The sequence below is a fragment of the Tiliqua scincoides genome, chromosome 7 (genome assembly GCF_035046505.1).
Source record: "Tiliqua scincoides isolate rTilSci1 chromosome 7, rTilSci1.hap2, whole genome shotgun sequence".
NCBI lineage: Eukaryota > Metazoa > Chordata > Lepidosauria > Squamata > Scincidae > Tiliqua > Tiliqua scincoides.
Genome location: NC_089827.1, coordinates 12,414,519 through 12,436,051, shown reverse-complemented (window position 1 = coordinate 12,436,051; position 21,533 = coordinate 12,414,519). Strand labels below are relative to the sequence as shown.

General features: G+C 44.2%; 1 protein-coding gene across 1 annotated transcript in view; it reads left to right on the top strand.

The window, feature by feature from the left end:
* CFTR (CF transmembrane conductance regulator) overlaps positions 1–21,533 on the top strand; it is a 93,409-nt gene that overhangs the window by 7,584 nt on the left and 64,292 nt on the right. Inside the window, exons 4-6 of the mRNA XM_066633666.1 lie at positions 14,625–14,840; positions 18,725–18,814; positions 20,540–20,703. Of these exons, the coding sequence (XP_066489763.1) occupies positions 14,625–14,840; positions 18,725–18,814; positions 20,540–20,703 (470 nt within the window). The remainder of the gene's footprint in view (positions 1–14,624; positions 14,841–18,724; positions 18,815–20,539; positions 20,704–21,533) is intronic.

The following is a 21,533-nucleotide window of genomic DNA, read 5'->3' as shown; positions in this document are numbered from 1 at the left end:
CAGTGTCTAGTGTGGCTGAAAAGGCTGATTCGGGAGTGACAATCCCTTCCACACTGGGAGCAAGTGCAGTCTGTCTCCCTGGCTATGGGCCTTCCTTCTTTGCCTCAGACTGTTGGCCAAGTGTCTCTTCAAACTGGGAAAGGCCATGCTGCACAGCCTGCCTTCAAGCGGGACGCTCAGAGGCCAAGGTTTCCCACCTGTTGAGGTCCATTCCTAAGGCCTTCAGATCCCTCTTGCAGATGTCCTTGTATCGCAGCTGTGGTCTACCTGTAGGGCACTTTCCTTGCACGAGTTCTCCATAGAGGAGATCCTTTGGGATCCGGCCATCATCCATTCTCACGACATGACCGAGCCAACGCAGCCGTCTCTGTTTCAGCAGTGCCTACATGCTAGGGATTCCAGCTCGTTCCAGGAATGTGTTGTTTGGAACTTTGTCCTGCCAGGTGATGCCGAGGATGCGTCGGAGGCAGCGCATGTGGAAAGCATTCAGTTTCCTCTCCTGTTGTGAGCAAAGAGTCCATGACTCACTGCAGTACAGAAGTGTACTCAGGACGCAAGTTATGTTATACTCGGTGTACTCAGGATGCAAGGAGTTATGGAACTCACAGCGACATTTTGTGCTGTACAGCATTGCCATGCAGATAGCAAGCATTACTGGGGAAAGATTTGCTGAAAACTGGGGTTTCATTTTTGGGGGGTCTTGCCACATTTCTGTCTATTTCCTTTAGGAGGCCCAGGAAGGGGAAAAAAAAATCAGTTCTTGCTCTCTTCCTTTGGTTTAAACAGTTTTAAAGTGATACCATCCTTTCAAGTTTTCTGCTATTATCCTTTTATCGCTCCCCCTTGTACTTTGTGCACTACACTCAACAACATGGTTGGTGGATGGATTAGAAATGATTTTCATAAGTTGCTGTGATTCATTTCATCCATCATGTTGTTATTACATAACAAACACATTATTATGATCCTCCCAATTCATCACAACTATAATGGGACATGTGAATGACGACAAACAATGCCATGTACTTCTGCAAAGATTTTCCAGGAGCACATATTCTTGTTCTGCTTACACACTTTTTATGTACAGACTTTGCAACCGTATATAAAAGGTGTCAGAAACCTTTGTCTAGCTGTAGCAGCTGTTTGAGGTGACAGGTGGTGCAATCATCTGGTGGGTTCTGTTCCAGTCCTCTCTGAATCCCACTGTTTGGCTGCTTGTCTTCCACTGTCTTTTATTCTGGCAGCATGATGATTTTTCTTGTAACAGCATATCAGAAACAACCAAGTTTGTGTACATGTACCTTGAGTGTATATATATACTTGGAAGCAAAATTGCTTTCTTTTTTTTCATTTTACAGGCACCAAGTAAAGTAACATATCTATATTTACTCCTCGAATATTCTTGTAAACGCTATAAATCACTTTGCTACAATAATCTGAAAACATATTGTTATCCCTATATGGTATACATAACAAACAGTAGCAGAGAATAGCAGTTCAGGAGCTACTGTGCAAATGACATACATTGTAAATAGCAAAGCATGGCAGAAGATTCTTGGATCTCAAGATTTATGAAATATATTTCCTTGTCCTTGAATTTCTCACGCACTGCTTTCATGATTGTTTTGCTTAACTTTTTGATCTTAGGAGCAGATGGACTAAACACACCTGTACAATTCTCTTTTTAATTGTTCTTCTATAAATATTACTCCCTGTGTACTAACAACACTGCTGTGTTGGTCAAACACAAGTTTCTTCTGTTTGTGTTTTTGCAAAATTATATGTAATCATGTAAAGGATGTGGGTACTTAAAACAGGGGCTATATAATTCAATGTGTAAGGTTTAGACCATTTCTGAAAGCCTTGTATGAATGGTGACTCCACCAAATGGCCTCTTAGGAAGTGATTACACAAAATAGCGGGAAATCAACCCACACGGCTGACCAGAGGTCATTTAAAGGTGAGAGGATGAAGGACATTCACAGCCTAATCTGAACCCTTCAAACTGCTTTTTGTCAAGAGTTCTCAAACCTGTGGGCAGGTATGGATTCCAAGGAAGAAAAACAATTTTTGCTTCCTTGTACTGTTTTCTGCAAGTGCTTCAGTGCTTCCCCTGGGTCTATTACCATTGGTTTCCAAACTGTGAGCTGTGGCTCCCCGGGGAGCTGCGGTAACCAGCCAGTAAACCCGTGGAATCCTCACAAAAAACCTGCCACCCTATACAATGTATAGGATTGTAACCCTAATGGGGAGCCGTGGCCAATGGCCCATTTGTTCCCTTGCCCAGGGAAAGCGTCCGCTGGCAGACCTGCACCAGCAAGTTGCATATCTGAGTCAGTGAACCCAGGGAAATGGATCAAGGCTAGGAAGGAGGATAGGATATTGGTGGCTATAGAAAGATACTGCCCCCTTCTTGGCTTTGACATCCCCCCTCCTTACTCTGGTCTCTACCCCTTTTCTCACCCTCCCTGCCCCCTTCCACCCTCTGCCCTTGCCTGCCCTCTGCACTTTCATACAAGTGCCAGGTCTCCTTAGCAGGCCACTGGCATGTGGCTGCTTTTGATGGTGGCCAAGCTGCGCTGAACGGTGCTTGCCCTTTTGTGATTGATGTAAAGCAAATTGCACTGCTAGTGTGCCCATAGGATTGGACAGTTACGTTTCACTTGGTAGCTGGTTATGTTGAATCTGCTGTTCTACTGCATGTATTTTATATAGGGCGCAATCCTAACCTGCACTGGAGCAGGCAAGCCAGGAGGCTTGCGCTGCATCCAATGCGGGATTGCAGCAAGCAGCAGCTCAGCCACGGACAAAGGGAAGCTCTTCCCCTTACCCATGGGTAAGGGCTGCGCGCCTCTCTCCTGCCCCCTCCCTATGCCTACCTTTCCGACACAAGCGGCAGTGCAGGAGCCGCGGCGGAGGCCTCTGCTGCCGTCCACACGTCGGCGTATCTGAATGCGCCAACGCAGCTCCCACCTAAGGAGGCGCAAATGTGCTTTACGGCACGTTTGTGACCCTCCAGTGCCACCTATACCAGCATAACTGCCTGTTAGGATTGCGCCCATAGTGTGTTTGTTACTCAGCAGAATGCCAAGTTATTGACCCAGAGTCTCTCTCTCTCTGTCTGTCTGTCTTTTGGGTTGCTTGTAAGATTTCCAGCAAATATCTGTATCGCAAAGGAAAAGGGAGGTAATTCCAAACTTAGCAGGAGGGATGAAGTGCAGAGAAGCGAGCAAGAAAACCAGGATTCCAGTGCACCAAAACTTTTGGGCTGCTGCTAGTGGTATAATGCTTCTTGCACTTCCTATTTAGCATGAAGGCACCCAAATGGAGCATGAGACATTCCTGGGCATGTATATTTGGGGAGTTTGAACAGGTTGGGTGTTTTAAGTTACCGTGTCAGATAGAAGTAACGGTTCACTAACTCTTTTATCTTGGGGAGTTGTTTCCTCTGAGTTCCTGTTTACTTCTATTCTCTGTTTCTTAGTTCAGGATATGTAGTACTTCATGTATTTGTGCAGGCTTTGCAGTAGGTCATGATTTATTCTGCAAGTGATTGACAGAGGGTGCAGTCCTAACCCCTTATGTTAGTGCTTTCTAGCACTGACATAAGGGCAATGCAGCTCTGAGGTAAGGGAACAAATATTCCCTTACTTTGAGGAGGCCTCCGTGAGTGACACCCAACTGCAGGATATAGCACACATCCCATTGGCACTGCTGTGCCAGTGCTGAAAAGCACTGGCATAAGGGGTTAGGATTGCACCCAGAGTTTCATTGTTGGCAGAGACCTGACAGAGAGAAAAGTGAAAAAACCAGGAGAAGGCAAGCATGAGTACATATTTCTTAGCGCACATGCAGTTAAATTGTTGAGATAATTCATATTTCACTGCATTGGTACATAGTGGTAGTGTACTTCTGAATGCACAGAGATGTAACATCATGGATCCGTTCTGATCAGCACGTAACTGAAAAATCCCATTCTCAAACATTTCTAGAAAACCTTGAAATACATACAGGAATAATGGTGGGACAAAGATGTTCTCTTTGCCTCAATAACTGAGGCAATAAGAAAATGTTTTAAGGCAGGGGTGCTCACACTTTTTTGGCTTGAGAGCTACTTTGAAACCCAGCAAGGCCCGGAGATCTACCAGGGGGGAAGGAAGCGTCTGACAGACACCCCCTTTAATGTATGGAGCCCCTGCTGGAGTCTAGTCAGTTTCGTCAGTTTTGTTGCTGCATGCCTGAAGAGCAGCTAAAGTGTCAGTTTCAGTGTCAGTTCAGTGTCAGCTAAATATGTCAGTTTCGTCTAGTCACTAGACGAAACTGACATATTAACAGTTTGGAGAGACAGGGCTCCGCGATCTACTCATTTTGCCTCGCGATCTACCGGTAGATCGCGATCCACCTATTGAGCACCCCTGTTTTAAGGGCAAAATCCTAACCCACTTTCCAGCACTGACATAGGGGTAATGCACCTTCGAGGTAAGGGAACAAACATTGCCATACCTTGAGGAAGCCTCCGTTCGTGCCCCCCAGCTGCAGGATGCAGCATATGCCCCACTGGCACAGCTATGCCAGTGCTGGAAAGTGGGTTAGGATTGCGCCCTTAATCAGTGTTTCTCAACCAGTGGTACATGAGGTAGTGTCTGGTGGTACTTGCAGAACTACCAGACCTTGCTGCCTGGCAGCAAGACCAGCAACACAACATGACAAGCAGCAGTAGGAGACTCAGCTCAGCAGGCAGAACTCCAGTGTGTGCTTTTTGCAAGCTCGAAAAAGCCTTCCCATCCATCCTGAGCCTCTTTCTGGTGTTTGACATCATTGCCATTGCTTCTGGTAGTGCTTCTAATAGGTGGATCATGCAAAATGGCACAGTGGAGGACAAATGCTGCTTTAAATGGACAAAGCAGTCTGTACACTAGTTAAAACGTAGTAAGTGCTTGCAATTAGTTTGACCAAGTGTCTTTCCAATTGCAGATTTCTTTTGATGCTAACTGCTAATTCTAGATGCCTCTGGGCAGGGCCGGCCTTAGGAGCTGTGGTGCCCAATTGGAAACATTTTCTGTGGGGTCCCCGGTTCACAGCCAAGTTCTGTAAACTCTTAGAGATAGGAATAAAATTTATCCTAGACTCTATGGTAGAATGGAAAGCTTCAAAAATGTGTTCTTTAAAATACATGTGAGTTAATAGGCCAAAATGGATCTAAGCATATTTTAATATAAAATTTCATACGTGTAAGCATACAAGTAAACAAATAAGGATGCAATCCTAACCCCTTATGTCAGTGCTTTCCAGCACTGATATAAGGGCAATGCAGCTCTGAGGTAAGGGAACAAACATTCTCTTACTTTGAGGAGGCCTCCGTGGGTGACACCCAACTTCAGGATGCAGCACGTGTCCCGTTGGTACTGCTGTGCCAGTGCTAGAAAGCACTGACGTAAGGGGTTGGGATTGCAACCTAAAGTGTGTATATTCCCTTTGAAAAGTAAGTAAAGAATTCTGAAAAAAATTAAAATCATTGCTGTTCTCTATAAAACCTACAATGTCGTGTTATGTGTGCATTGCAATGTATTGTTGTGAGCATTTGACGGGAGTAGAGTATGGGTCCAATTAGGACCAAAGCTGAACCTGCCTCTGGGGAAAAATAGGGACATTTAGGGCACAATCCTAACCAACTTTCCAGCAATGGGATAAGGGCAGTGCAGCTCCGAGGTAAGGGAAAAAACATTCCCCTACCTTGAGAAGGCCTCCATGGCTGCCAGCCAACTGCAGGATGCAGCATATGACCCATTGGCACGGCTGTGTCAGTGCGGGAAAGTTGGTTAGGATTTGGATCTTAGGTACATAGGAAGCTCCTTATAGTGAGACAGACCATAGCTCAGGCTTGTCTACAGTGCTTGAGAGTAACTTTCCAGGGATGGAATTTCTGCTTGCAAACCATGAGCTTTGCTGGGCTATGACACCATCCTAGGTGCCAATCCTATCCATGCTTTCTTAGGAGCAAGTCCCATTGAACACAGTGGTACGAATGAGTAGGTATGCATAGGATTGCATGCTAATTTGAATAATCTGCTTGTGTGCAGTAAGAGCAGGATAATTTCTTCTCATGCTGCCCACTAGATAATCAGTTCCAATTCTGCGCTACTGGAACAGTCACACATGGCTTAAAACAGATTTGAAATGCCAGGTCAAATCTCAGATTTTATGGGGAATACTAGTTGTGTGGTTTAGACTACATCTGTAAAGTTGGAGGTGCAGGGAATTGAACAAACACTGAACTTGCATTAATCACAGGGATCGAGGAATCTCCAGACCTATTCCTTCTACTCACAATTAAAACTTTTGTCCAAAATAGCTGTTGGAATCTCCACATGTGTCATTCACCTGACCATTCCTAATACTCGGGTAGCAACATGATCTTGGTGACTTGGTATGTGCATTTTCTTTCTAGCCAATTTCATAATTTTATTACAAGTCATAGAGTTGCAACACTCAACCATGGATATTCAAATGGATGGATTTTATTGACTTATTCCCATTGATCTGAATACAACTAGCGAACTTTAGCTTTTGTTATTTTTAATTGCTTGAAGGACTTAGGTCGAAATCCTAATCTCTTATGTCAGTGTTTTCAAGCACTGACTTAAGGGCAATGCAACTCTGAGGTAAGGGAACAAACATGCCTTTACTTTGAGGAGGCCTCCGTGAGTGACACCCAACCCATAGCAAACGTCTCATTGGCACCGCTATGCCAGTGCTGGAAAGTACTGACATAAGGGGTTAGGATCGTGCCCACAGTGATATCCTGTTCATCCTGTTTCTTCATTTATTTTTTGAAAGAGAAAGTCTCTCCATTTTGTTGAACAAAGTTGCATGTAGCTGGCTTAATTACAGCGCTAGAAAAATAATGTACTTGTCGACTTTTCATTAAAAGAAAATTACATATTACTTTCACCACTGAATTGGTCTAGTGTTATAGTAAATTGCACACTATATTATTATTTCATATAAAATACCCAAAATTTTCTCCAAGGCAACATCAAAACCACTTAATGGGGATTAAGAGTTGTTATACTTTAACTTCCTTTGGTGTGTTGTAACAGTGATTATGATGGAATTTTCCCATTCTTTCAATACACATCAATTCATGAAATGGTAATTTAACAGCACTGCTGTCTGAGATGGAGCCCATGGAGGCCATAAGCTCAACCAGGAGCCCAGATCTACCTAGCAGGTAGATCTGGGCTCCAAGTCTGGGCTGTGACCCCAGTCTACCCACCTGGTTGACCTGGACTCTGAAGTTAAGGTAGTGCTCATGCCCCCCCAAACACAAACACTGGATCTGCCCCTGCAGTAGTGTGGTCATATCCCTCAATGGCCCTACTAATAAATGACCTGCTCCCAAACTCCAAACCTTTTGTGGCACACTGGTTGAAAATTTCTGGTCTACATGTTTGTTTCCTGTGTGCTTCTGAATACCATACTTTTTTTGATAGAGTTCCAAGCGGTTTACTATTTATTAGAAAAATAGGAACTATCTAGTGTAATGGTTCTAAAACTTTTTAGCACCAGCAACCACGTTTTATTTTTTTTATTAATTTTTTTAATTTTTCCAAAAACAAAAATAACAAACACACATAATACAATACATACAATACATAAGCACAGTATTAGAGGGTGCAAGATATCATACATCACTATAACTAATAAATCATTACCTATTTCCTAGTCTAGTTCCTCTTCTACGTTAGCCTCTTAATATCATTTATCATTTATCTATCATATCATATATAATATATTATATAATACATTCATCTAAATATCCTATCTTATACTTCCACAACTTTATTTTCAACCAAGCATAAAATAATTTTCATTACTCAATCTATAATAGTAACAGGTATTTATATACCGCCTTTCTTGGTCTTTATTCAAGACTTTATTCAAGGTGGTTTACATAGGCAGGCTTTATTAAATCCCTTATTAAATAGGGATTTTTACAATTTCAAAGAAGGTTCTTTCTTTCAAGAACCACTACATTCAGGTGTTTCATTCCGATCTGGCTTCACATTCTGGCCTCCATCCTCCCACGCTTAGAGCAGATGGAATAGCTCGGCTTCAGCTTATCAGCTGCTTCAAGGTCGCATGGTGCCGGTGGCCTCGAACTGGCGACCTTGTGGATGTTACCTTCAGGCAGACGGAGGCTCTACCCTCTAGACCAGGCCTCCTGCCCAGACCAGACCTCCTATATCGGTTTCACTGTTGATCCAAGCTCTCTAGAAATCTGTCCATTTCCACCACATTCATTATTTTCTCTATTAATTCATCTTTCATTGGGATCTTTGTGTCTTTCCAGTATCTAGCATATAAAATCCTCACAAAAATTAGTATCATAATCCAATATCTTATTAAATTCTAACCACTTTTAATATCCTAATCACATATATCATTTCTCTAGCTATAACATCCAAAATTAATAGATCCACATGACTAAATACATAAACATATACGTAAACATCCAAAACAATATCACCTAAAATTACTTCTAATTCATTAAAATTGTCCTCTAAAATTCTAACATCTATTAATATCAAGCTAACTAAAATTTTATACATATTACATATCACCTATAAAACTTATATAAATTCTCATTGACATCTAATAAACTTTAATTTCTAACATACAAAATTAACACATTACTGTCTTTCTTTTTATCTGTTGCCTTGTCTCCAACCTAAATATCCACAGGTCTGCCAAATCTCGTCTCTTCTCTAGACTTTAACTTTCCATCTTTTTTTCTAATAAATTTCACATGAATTCCTCTTAACAGATCATGGTTTAATGTACTCGCCCTTCTTGCTAAATCAACATCTTGATGAGTCATCTCCTTCACTTGATCATTCCAATCTATGGCAGTTGGTTGAAGTATTTCTTCTTCCTTCACTTGATCAATCCAATCTGCATCAGTTAGTTGAAGTATTTCTTCTCCTTTGTGGTCTGGTGACTTTTGAGTCTTTATCTTCCAAGCTATCGCCAATAACATTGTCTCTTCCAATTGTTTGTTTTGTGTTGTCTCCAGTGTTTTGGATTTATCTTCCATTTCTTTGCTCTTTTGTTGATCCTCTCCTGTTTGTTGCATATTAGACTCATTTGTCTGTTGAATTAAGATTTCCAGGCTAATTTGGATTTGTAAATATCGATTTGCTTGTTGCTTTCCCATTTCCAATCCTTTTTCCATAATCCTTTTGTTTTTTCTCATGTGATTCAGATATAACATCTTTAAGTTGCACACTAAGATCATTTAGTTGTGTAGTTATTGATTTGTTTGTTGCTGTTCCATCACCACTAATTTCTCTATGTATGAATTGGCAACCTTCAGTCTCGAAAGACTATGGTATCGCGCTCTGAAAGGTGGTTCTGGCACAGCGTCTAGTGTGGCTGAAAAGGCCAATCCGGGAGTGACAATCCCTTCCACACCGGGAGCAAGTGCAGTCTGTCCCTGGTCTGTCTCCCTGGCTATGGGCCTTCCTTCTTTGCCTCTTAGCCTCAGACTGTTGGCCAAGTGTCTCTTCAAACTGGGAAAGGCCATGCTGCACAGCCTGCCTCCAAGCGGGCCGCTCAGAGGCCAGGGTTTCCCACTTGTTGAGGTCCATCCCTAAGGCCTTCAGATCCCTCTTGCAGATGTCCTTGTATCGCAGCTGTGGTCTACTTGTAGGGCGCTTTCCTTGCACGAGTTCTCCATAGAGGAGATCCTTTGGGATCCGGCCATCATCCATTCTCACGACATGACCAAGTCAACGCAGGCGTCTCTGTTTCAGCAGTGAATACATGCTAGGGATTCCAGCACGTTCCAGGACTGTGTTGTTTGGAACTTTGTCCTGCCAGGTGATGCCGAGGATGCGTCGGAGGCAGCGCATGTGGAAAGCGCTCAGTTTCCTCTCCTGTTGTGAGCGAAGAGTCCATGACTCGCTGCAGTACAGAAGTGTACTCAGGACGCAAGCTCTGTAGACCTGGATCTTGGTATGTTCCGTCAGCTTCTTGTTGGACCAGACTCTCTTTGTGAGTCTGGAAAACGTGGTAGCTGCTTTACCGATGCGCTTGTTTAGCTCGGTATCGAGAGAATGAGTGTCGGAGATCGTTGAGCCAAGGTACACAAAGTCATGGACAACCTCCAGTTCATGCTCAGAGATTGTAATGCAGGGAGGTGAGTCCACATCCTGAACCATGACCTGTGTTTTCTTCAGGCTGATTGTCAGTCCAAAATCTTGGCAGGCCTTGCTAAAACGATCCATGAGCTGCTGGAGATCTTTGGCAGAGTGGGTAGTGACAGCTGCATCGTCGGCAAAGAGGAAGTCACGCAGACATTTCAGCTGGACTTTGGATTTTGCTCTCAGTCTGGAGAGGTTGAAGAGCTTTCCGTCTGATCTGGTCCGGAGATAGATGCCTTCTGTTGCAGTTCCAAAGGCCTGCTTCAGCAGGACAGCGAAGAAAATCCCAAACAAGGTTGGTGCTGTGTTCTTACACAGCCCTGCTTCACTCCGCTTCGGATGTCAAAAGGGTCTGATGTGGAGCCATCGAAGACAACAGTGCCCTTCATGTCCTTGTGGAAAGATCTGATGATGCTGAGGAGCCTGGGTGGACATCCAATCTTGGGGAGAATCTTGAAGAGGCCGTCTCTGCTGACCAGGTCGAAAGCCTTTGTGAGATCTATGAAGGCTATAAAGAGTGGCTGTCGTTGTTCCCTGCATTTCTCCTGCAGTTGTCTAAGGGAGAATACCATATCAGTGGTGGACCTGTTGGCTCGGAATCCACACTGCGATTCTGGATAGACGCTCTCTGCAAGTACCTGGAGCCTCTTTAGTACAACTCGGGCAAACAGCTTTCCTACAACGCTAAGGAGAGAGATGCCGCGGTAGTTGTTGCAGTCACCCCTGTCACCTTTGTTCTTGTACAGCGTGATGATGTTTGCATCCCTCATGTCTTGAGGTACTCCACCTTCTCTCCAGCAGAGACAGAGGATTTCATGCAGCTCAGTGACGATGATCTCTTTGCAGCATTTTAGGACTTCAGCAGGGATGCTGTCTTTCCAGGTGCCTTGCCAAAGGCAAGGGAGTCCAGGGCCACGTGAAGTTCTAGGGTTGGTTCACTGTCAAGCTCTTCCAGCACAGGCAGGCACTCAATGTTGTTCAGTGCTTCTTCGGTGACTACATTTTCTCTGGAATATAGCTCAGAGTAGTGCTGCACCCAGCGTTCCATCTGCTGCGCCTGATCCTGGATGACCTCGCCTGTGGCAGACTTCAGAGGGGCAATTTTCTTCTGTGTTGGACCTAGGGCCTGCTTGATACCATCATACATCCCCTTGATGTTGCCCGTGTCAGCTGCTATCTGTATCTCGGAACAGAGCTGGAGCCAGTAGTCGTTAGCACATCTCCTGGCAGTCTGTTGGACTTTGTTTTGAAATTCTGTTGGAATTTCTCTATATTGTTTTGAAATTCTGTTGGAATTTCTCTATATTGTCTTGTATTGTCTGCTTCCATTCTTTCCCTTTCGGTTCCTCTTGTGTTAGTTTTCCCAAGCTGGACTCGGGGGGTGAAGAGCTCCTAACTTTCGCTCCTTTTCCTGACATCCTTTTTCTTCCTTCTTATATCTTCTTTCTTCTTATTTCATTTGTCAAGTCCTGTTCTTGTCCTTGTAGTATCTTTTTTATTCCACTAGATGTCCCTGATGTTCTTATTTCTGTTTATATCTTATTTCTGTTATTTATATTTGTTTCTATGTCAACCGCATTCCTTTCCAGGAGATAATCAAAGGAATGTAAACAATCAACCACTTTTGTAAAACAAAAAAAATGCAGGTCTCCAGCCGCTCTCCACAGGCACTCCACAAGCTCTCCACAGGAAAATGAAACTGAACACTCCGCAACAATAATTGTATTCCAAGATGGTTAATTTGTAATCCAACAAATTTTAGATTTATAAAGTTAGAGTTATGCACTCATATTTCCATAACAAGCTTGGCAGATCGCCTCCAAAGCTTCTTCTCACATCAACAAACAAATACCCAGAGCCTCCTCACTCTTCTCCCAGGAAGGGGAAAGCCTGCCCCTCCTTCTCCTTCTCTCAGGCAAAAGCTTAATCAGGCAGTCAATTAGTCAATTAATGCCAGACATACACAATGGAACAAAACTCACTTGCTTCTTTCAACTCCTTCCCTGCTTGGAGCCTTCAGCTTAATTTCAACATTGAATCCTCACCATCACCGACATTGATGGCTGGGTTCCTTTGGAGAAAAAAACAGTCTCTGGCTGGACCCTTCTTCTCCGAAACCGTACACCATCTGTAGGATCAAGGCCTCTCCTGGCCACTGATCCTTAGATCTCATCAGACCCACTATTCTGGGAAGGAATAGCTTGTTTTCCAAGAGCTTTCCAGGAGCTCAGAAAAACATGACTACTCAGCCACCTCAGGCCCCGCCCCCTCTGCCACGGACCACGTTTTAGAATGGCAATCTCTTGTGACCCACCAGAAGTGATGTCATTAACCTGGAAGTGATGTTATGGCCAGAAGTGAAATCATTAAGCAGGAAAATTTTTAATACCCCCATACTCCAATATCACCCAAATCAAATCAATGGGCAGCCCAATCCTGAGCTTCCCAGGGTGCCCAGGCTCCATGGCACTGAGGAGGGCTGTCGCCGAATCCAGCGCCTCCCGCGCTACCACAGGAGGCACCTCGGGAGAAGGGGACATTTGTCCCCTTCCCCCGAGTAAGGGAAGCAGCCCCGCAAAAGGTCAGTGGAAAGGTAAAGACGCTCGTGGAAGTTAGGGCACGCAGCCTTCCACAAGTGCCCTGGATCCTACGGAGCACAGCTCCACGGATCCTGCTCCCGCCCGCCCCCCGGCATGCCTCCCTCCGCCCTCTCTCCACCCCCCACCTGCCTCCCCTCTCCACGGAACACTCTGCCTCCCGTTCTGCATTCTGGCGGTCCGTGAGACCGCCAAGATATGGGACCTGGTGGTGAGCCTGGCCAACGTGCCTTACAGCATGTTTGCGACTGTGTTCGGCTGGACGGAGCCATCCCGCCAAGCACAGGATCGGGCTCTAAGTAAGTAAGTACATGGAAAATTTAGAATAAGTATAAGTTTTAAAAATGAATTGAAATTTTTTAGGAATCCTCCTAACCCTCCCAAGCAGATGCTGATCTACGTATTTTAAAAAATTCCCCAAACATCCCAAAGGCTGCAGTGTTGTGACCCATAGTTTGAGAAATGCTGTTCTAGTCCATATGCGGTTTCTGTGAATGGGAATCTGGTTGGGCTTCCTGTGTGGCTCTTGCATTCAGCTCAGTGTATAGCATATTTATCCTGTAATTTGGGGAGAGGTGTTCGGGGGGGGGGGGGGAACGGTGAAAATAGCAATTATATTCCTGAACAATGTTCATGTCTTGTTCCTGTGATTCTTCTGGACAGCAGTTTAGTTATAGAGAATTGCAGATCATGCATTATAAACCAGGAAGAAGCTAATTTATTCACCAGAAAGAAACAGATCAGAAGCCTGTTCACAGGAGGTATAATATGTGTGGCACGCTGGAAAACCCCACACAGCCCTGCACTTTTACTGCTGGATTCATAAGATAGTAGACACAGCAGTCGTTCAAAACAAAAACAAAACCGCAAGGCCAACTGGCAAAAGAGCCACAAAATAATTGCAACTTTTAGAACAGGGGTGTCCAAAGTTTTTGGCAGGAGGGCCACATCAGCTCTCTGACACTGTGTTGGGGGCCAGGGAAAAAAAGAATTAATTTACATTTAAAATTTGAATAAATTTACATAAGTTTACATAAATGAATATATTAAAGATGAACATATATGAATGAATGAAGGTCTTGCAATAGCTCAAGGCCTATAAAAGGCCTTGCACAAAGCAAGGCTGACCTTTCCTTTGCTGCCGCTGCTGCATCACAGATGTGAAAGAGCAAGCAGTGGAGGGAGCTCTCATCCCACAGCTCACATGAGAGGTCAAACAGTCGCCTTCACGCTGAGAGAAGTTGCGTTCGGCTAGTGCGGGCCTCAACAAATCTGCGGAGGGCCAGAGGCTCATGGGAGACTGGGGGCTCCCTGAGGGCCGCATTGAGAGGCCTTGAGGGCTGCAAGTGGCCCCCGGGCCGGGGTTTGGGCACCTCTGTTTTAGAATATGGAGACTGTATTTTGGCATGAGTGGATCTGAATACTTTGGGTGACTAGACTGAACTCATATATCTGCCTATGTATTCTATAAAAGAGTAAGGAATAAGAATAAACTACAAAAAAGATGAGAACAATGCTACACCCATAGCAGAACTAACTTCCACTTACATGAATTTAAGAGGTTAAGCAGGGTGATGGTGGGGTGATTTGGATCAGGGAGTCCATTTATTCGCCAATCAGAAGTTAGGGCTTGTATCGAGTATTATGACAAAATGTAATTTTAAAGTATTGCACCATGGGTTAAAGATGGTGTAATTTCAAATTGGATGGAATTCTTAACATTCATTCAGAATAAAATTAAAACTAGATTGACCGTGAATTTAAAGTGTTATTATGGAAGACAGACACAAATGTTTTTCTTTTTCTTTTTTCTTTCTTGCAGGAAGTCACTAAATCTGTGCAGCCTCTTTTACTGGGAAGAATTATAGCCTCCTTTGACCCATCCAATTCACTTGAACGATCAATAGCTTACTATTTAGCCATAGGACTCTGCCTCCTCTTCATTGCGCGAATGTTGCTTCTTCACCCAACTATATTTGGCCTACATCATATTGGAATGCAAATAAGGATAGCTTTGTTTAGTTTAATTTATAAAAAGGTAGGAATTCTGTTCTTTGATTCATTGAGCTACATTTCCCATTAAATCAGTGGGGGACTTCCATTATAAAAGCAATCATAAATGGCTTTCGAGGAAAGGGGTAGTAGGATTTAATTTTTGTTTCTAATGATGTTTTGTTGTTTGCTTTTAGATGTTGCATTTTTATTATTTATTATGCACCAGTTGAGAAGATGCTGAGTGGAAAACACATTAAAAAAAACAACAAATTAATGCATCAAGTCCATGATGGATTTGATAATTTGGCCCTAGAAACCAATCCTCTTTTCTAGGGGTGTCCAAAACCTGGCCCTGGGACCACTTGCGGCCCTCGAGGACTCCCAATCCGGCCCTCAGGGAGCCCCCAGTGTCCAATGAGCCTCTGGCCCACTGGAGACTTGCTGGAGCCCGTGCTGCCCTGATACAACCACTCTCAGCGTGACGGCCAACTGTTCGACCTCTTGCGTGAGCTGTGGGACAAGGGCTCCCTCCACTACTTGCTGTTTCACATCTGATGCAGCAGCAGCAGCAAAGAAAAGGCTGGCCTTGCTTTGTGCAAGGCCTTTTATAGAGCTATTGCAAGACCTTTATTCATTCATTTAAGTTTCGTTTTTAATATATTCATTTATGTAAATTTATTCAAATTTGAAATGTGAATTAATTTTTTTTCCCTGGCCTCTGACACAGTGTCAGAGGGATGATGTGGCTGTCCTGCCAAAAAGTTTGGACACCCCTGGGTGGAATGTACTTATGTGATGCCATGATATGAGAGTTTCTGGTACCAATGTCAGAGAATTTTCATATTATTATCATTACCGCAGACACTCGCCTATAAGTCGATCCCACAGATAAGTTGAGGGCAAGTTTTGAGCCAACAATCATGGAATTTTCTATGACCCTCGGATAAGTCAGGGGTTAAACTTAGGGGGGTGTCTAACTATAGTTTTGTCTGATTTTACTCGAGGCCAGATCCTGAAAAATAACCCACCACTAATTGTTCCCTAGGAACTGTAGTCTCTAATTTATTAAAAACATAGTAAAAGATCATAAGATACATTTTTATTCTTTTTAAATTCTGGTCTTCATCACCTTTTTGTAAGCACTGTCAGAGTAAGTGCACTGTAAACAACATACTAGTAAAACAGTGGTTCCCATCCTGGTATTCGTGTGCTCCCGGGGACACGCAACAGGACCTTTAGGGGTACTTGAAAAAGAATGGAATAATGGTAGAAAAAGGCAGGTCATGCTCCAGAATGCCTTGCAAGACAGGAATGCCTTGCAAGGACCAGCAAGGCAGGAAGGGAGGTAGCTAGTTGGCTGTGAAAGCCCCACCAATAGCTAGTTTTTGGCCATCAATTCATGTATGAACCAGTGATTGAAAACCAGCACAGTAAAAAAGCTGAAACATAATATGGAAAGTGATCAACCACCCAGAATTTCTCAGCACACTTCTGGTGCAAAACAGTGCAAAGGCAGAGTCTTCTGTTCTTCAAACAGATGAAAAGAGAAAATATGTGATGAATACATAAAGTCTGGGCTTTCATATAGAGGAGATGAGAGCATGTATTATTAATTACAAACATTTTGCTAATATGAAGGGTACAATTGATGGAAATGGGCTGCCAAGGGATACGCAAGTGAAAAAGGTTGGGAACCACTGCAGGAGGAACATGAATCAAAACCACCTTCAAGGTGTCTGGTGTGTTAAGCCAGAAGCTCTACATACAACATACAACCCATAACACATAACTGGGAGTGTGCAATTCAATTCACAGCAGAGAGATGAGATATTTGCAACCCTTTTTACTCAGAAGTAGACCCACTGCTTTCCCTGGGTGTTATTCTTAAGTAATGGTGCATTGAATTGTAGCCTGCTTCAGATGGAAAGGAGGATCCCATCCTGGTGTTTCAAAAAACAGACCTGCTTTGCAAGCATTTGCAAAGCAGAACCAGGCTGCGGCAGAAGGAAGGAGAATAAAAGGTTAACTTTGACTGGAATGTCCCAGGAAAATTACTATAGGAGCTAAGGAGGTGCCTGCCTGAGCTCATCTGGAGAAACCAAACTTTTCAGAGTTGAAAGGCTCTGCCCAGCTGATTTGATCAGGCAAAGTGATAATTTGAGCTTGATTACTTGGCAAAAATTTCATGTACTATAGGTATATCTGTGAGAAGTTCCTTAGTACACTGGTATTTTTGTGGTATTATAATCAGCAAAATGGAGGACTGGTTCACCTTTATCACTAACCCATGATTTGGCCATTCTTGGTCTTGTACATTCCCCATTCTCCCTTCTTCTCCCTGACCGTAGTTTGCCACTACATCTGAACTGAAGAACTGTGGCTTGCGCTTGCCCTTCATAGCAGAAATTGAAACGACACTTTGAAGTTCAAGGGCAAGCCTAAACCACAGCCTGCCAATTTAAATGTAATAGAAAACTATGGTAAGTCCCAAATCAAAAGGCAGGAGGGAATCAGAGGATGTAAGAGGAGGAAGGGTGAGTCTTGACAGCCCATCCATGCTTTGATTTTTATGTCCCAACAAATCCAGTATGTCTGAATGATGCTGCATCTACCTTTACATGACTGTGGAACTGGAATTGCACTGGGGCATCTAGAGCCCTGGTGCTGTTTGCCCAGCATCCCTGGAAGGACTCGGGGCAGAGGCAAAAAAAATTGAGGCAGCCCATTGGTACCTGATTGACTGGGCGCATGGCGTGGCTATTGCTGAGACCAGTGAGGTCTCCTCAACTTCTGTCCATGCTTACAATCATCCCAAGACTCTGTCTTGTGTCTTTCTTGGGGAGTGCCTGGGTAAATAATAGTAGATACCCTGAAAATGCTATTATTTGCAAAATGATGTGATTAACAGCCCAATCCTGAGCTGCCCAGGGTACACGGCTGCAGCTGCGCCAAGAATGGCTCCCGCCGCATCCTGCATTCCTCAGTCTGCCGCGGGCGGCGCCTTGGGGAAGGGGAGCCCCGCAATGAAGCTATTCACTTTACCGCCGACCAAAAGGTTGGCGGTAAAGTAAAGGTATTCATGTAGGGTGCTGAGCCCTGCATGAACTGACAGGATCTGGTGGAGCTGAGCTCCACCAGACCCGCCTCCTGCCTTCCCACTCCCTCCCCCAGCACGCCTCCTGCCCGCCCTCTCTTCCTCCCCGCGCCTCCCCCTCCCCAGAATATCTCCTCCCCGCCCCCCTCCCCGCCCCCGCTTACCGTGCCATGGCTTGGCGGTCCGTGAGACCGCTGAGCAGTGGAGGATGGGCGCCCGCCCAGTGCTAGCCCAGTGCTGGCCAGCGCTGGGCTAGCACGGGTGCTGACCTGGCGGTAAGCCTCGCAGACATGCCTTATGGCACGTTTGCGACAGTGCGCTCTGGCAGAAAGCCAGAGTGCCAAGCTCAGGATTGGGCTCTAAGATATCAAAATAGAGCATGAGAGTTAAAACAGGTTTAATATGTGTTTTTTTCCTGTATAGAAAGTATAATTTATAACAGTATAATGTTGAAAAGCGGTATATAAATACTGTTAATAATAATAATTTAAAATATTAGGTATTTTTATTCCATTGACTTTTGCTAGCATCTAGCTCAGCGATTTTCAACCACCGTGCAGTGGCACAATGGTCTGCAGGTGTGCCACAGGAGTTCAGTGCAGGCTCATATATTAACTGGGCCATTGGGGGACATGAGCCTGCAGCCCACAGTGTGGTGTGCCTTGTCAATTATCCAAAAAACAGATGGTGTGCTCTGACAGTTTTAGTTCCTTCTCAGTGTGTTATGAACTGGAAAAGGTTGAAAACTGCTAATCTAGATGATAATAATGTTAATTTCTGTTTGCATTATTTTATCTGATCGCTTGATTTGCCTTTTTTGTTCTCTTTTACAGACGTTAAAATTATCAAGCAGAGTCCTAGATAAAATAAGTACTGGACAACTCGTTAGCCTCCTATCGAACAATCTGAACAAATTTGATGAAGTATGTTGGTGTTACTTAAATCTCATATGTATTTTTTTAAAGAAGAAGAGCAGGAATGAACAGATATCAAACCATTCAAAGGCTCTTAGCATCAACAGAATCAAAGTTAACTGGCTGCAGCGAATAGTTCTACTGAACTGTATGTCTTGAGCTAATTACACGAAATCAATATCATACTATTAGGTATGCTACCATGGAGATGCACCACTTGGTCTTTGTCTCCATCTGTAAAATTCTGATTCGTCAGGATCTGGGTTGTTCTTTTATTTTTAAATACAGTTGGGCCTTGGTATCTGCAAGGGATACATTCCTGAACCCTCCCCCCCCCCCAATACTGAAACCCATGAATAATCAAATCCTAGGGTCAATCCATTATTACCTCCAGATGTGACCAGAGATGTTTTCTGGTCACGTCCAGAGGCCTTTCTGAGGCTTGCAGAGGCTGCACGTGGCCTCAGCGGGCCTCAGAAAGGCTTTCAGATGCACCCAGAGGACATCTCTGGTCATGTCCAGGAGCTCAGGTCCAGCCCTCCACCTCAGGTTCAGAACTCGTGGTGAGTTAAATCTGCCAGTCCCAAATCAGTGGATTAGGTGGTTGGGTTTATTTTCCACTGCTCCTGCAGTGTCTTCTTTTCATTCTGCCACAATCTAACATGAGTAAGGGTCTGTCTACACCAATATGTATTCTCCTATATGGAGAACTCGTGCAAGGAAAGCGCCCTACAGGTAGACCACAGCTGCGATACAAGGACATCTGCAAGAGGGATCTGAAGGCCTTAGGAGTGGACCTCAACAAGTGGGAAACCCTGGCCTCTGAGCGGCCCGCTTGGAGGCAGGCTGTGCAGCATGGCCTTTCCCAGTTTGAAGAGACACTTGGCCAACAGTCTGAGGTAAAGAGGCAAAGAAGGAAGGCCCATAGCCAGGGAGACAGACCAGGGACAGACTGCACTTGCTTCCAGTGTGGAAGGGATTGTCACTCCCGAATCGGCCTTTTCAGCCACACTAGATGCTGTTCCAGAACCACCTTTCAGAGCGCGATACCATAGTCTTTCGAGACTGAAGGTTGCCAACATGACCATGATGCTGAAACTACTATTATATGTGCTGTTACCGCTCTATGTTCCACACTTGATTAGTAGTCGAACATCTATTCATGAAGTTTACTGAGTCATTATTTTTCAGCCTAATTTGTCTCACAAAGGACAAAATCGTGGTGGAAAGACCACAGGCACTACCCTGAGCCCTAGAAAGGATAGGCAGGATAAGTAGCTTAATTGTGGGCAAAGAGGACAATATATTTCCGAAGTTTTTCCCCTTTCCACAAAATACAGAATTTGGGGTTGGAGGGGGAAGGAAGGTAGGAAAGTTCCTTGTCTCCTTTTCAACATTTGTGTATTGTGTTCAGTTCAAAGAGGGTAAAACCTGAGTGTTTGGAAAATCCAGCCTGGTTCAAACACTTAATTTGAATTTTGTGGAATAAATGATAGGGACAAAGCTGAGATGGGACAAAACCTGCTTCTCACACCAGGCATAGTGACCACCAAAAGCAGACTTGAAACAGTGAAACTGAGGTTGTTGGGTGCTTCTAATCATAAGACGTGTGTGCAGGTTTGTTATGGCATTAGTAGAACTACCAAATATTAACTTAATGACTAATCACTTCCTCTCATGTTGCTTTCTGAGCACATCAATTTGCATTTGCTGTGAATTTTTTTTTCCCCCCAGGGTCTAGCTTTGGCTCACTTTGTGTGGATTGCACCTCTGCAAGTATTGTTGCTGATGGGGCTTATCTGTGAGACGCTGAATGCTACAGCATTTTGTGGACTTGGTTTATTAATTCTCATTGTCCTTTTCCAAGCCTGGCTAGGGCGAATGATGATGAAATACAGGTGACAAAGCAATTACGGGTATTTCTTCTAAATATTAAGGTTTTATAAGGCTTGTTAGTTGAGGTTTCTGAATACACACTATTAATAACTTACTATTAACAGAACTGTCATGTTGTCTGAAAATTTTGAATAGCCTTGACTAAGAACAGAGGAACAGCCCTGCTGGATCAGGCCAAAGAACCATCCAGTCCAGCTTCCTATATCTCATAGTAGCCCACCAGATGCCTCAGGAAGCAGACAAGTCAAGAGACTTGCATCCTGGTGTTCTCCCTGCATCTGGCAGCCCCCCCTTGCTGCCAAATTACAATCGCAGATGTAATCCATCTTTGGATAGTGCAGCCATTTATGGAGTGTTTGGGGAAATAAGGGCACAATCCTAATGTACTTTCCAGCACCGACGTAAGGGCAATACAGCTCCGAGGGAAGGGAACAAACATCCCCTTACTTTGAGGAGGCCTCCTGAGTGCCACCCAGCTGCAGGATGCAGCACATGTTCCATTGGCACAGCTATGCCAGTGCTGGAAAGTTGGTTAGGATTTGGGTCTAAAACTCATATATACAGCTTTTACACACACACACACACACACACACACACCCCCTGCCTTTGAAGCAAAATATGTTTGCTGTTTTTAGTTCTTGAAACTAAAATCGCATTTATGTGCTCCAGCCGCTGAGCCCAAGTTGCGAGTCAAGTCGTGAGTCAGCAACCCTTCAACTCACGAGTCATAGCACATGGCTGTGGCAACTCTGCTTGCAAAACTTTTTTGAGTCTTTCGAAACAGAGAGTGGGTGTCAGTGGGCAGTTTTCACAGTGGAGAGAAGTGAAAAGC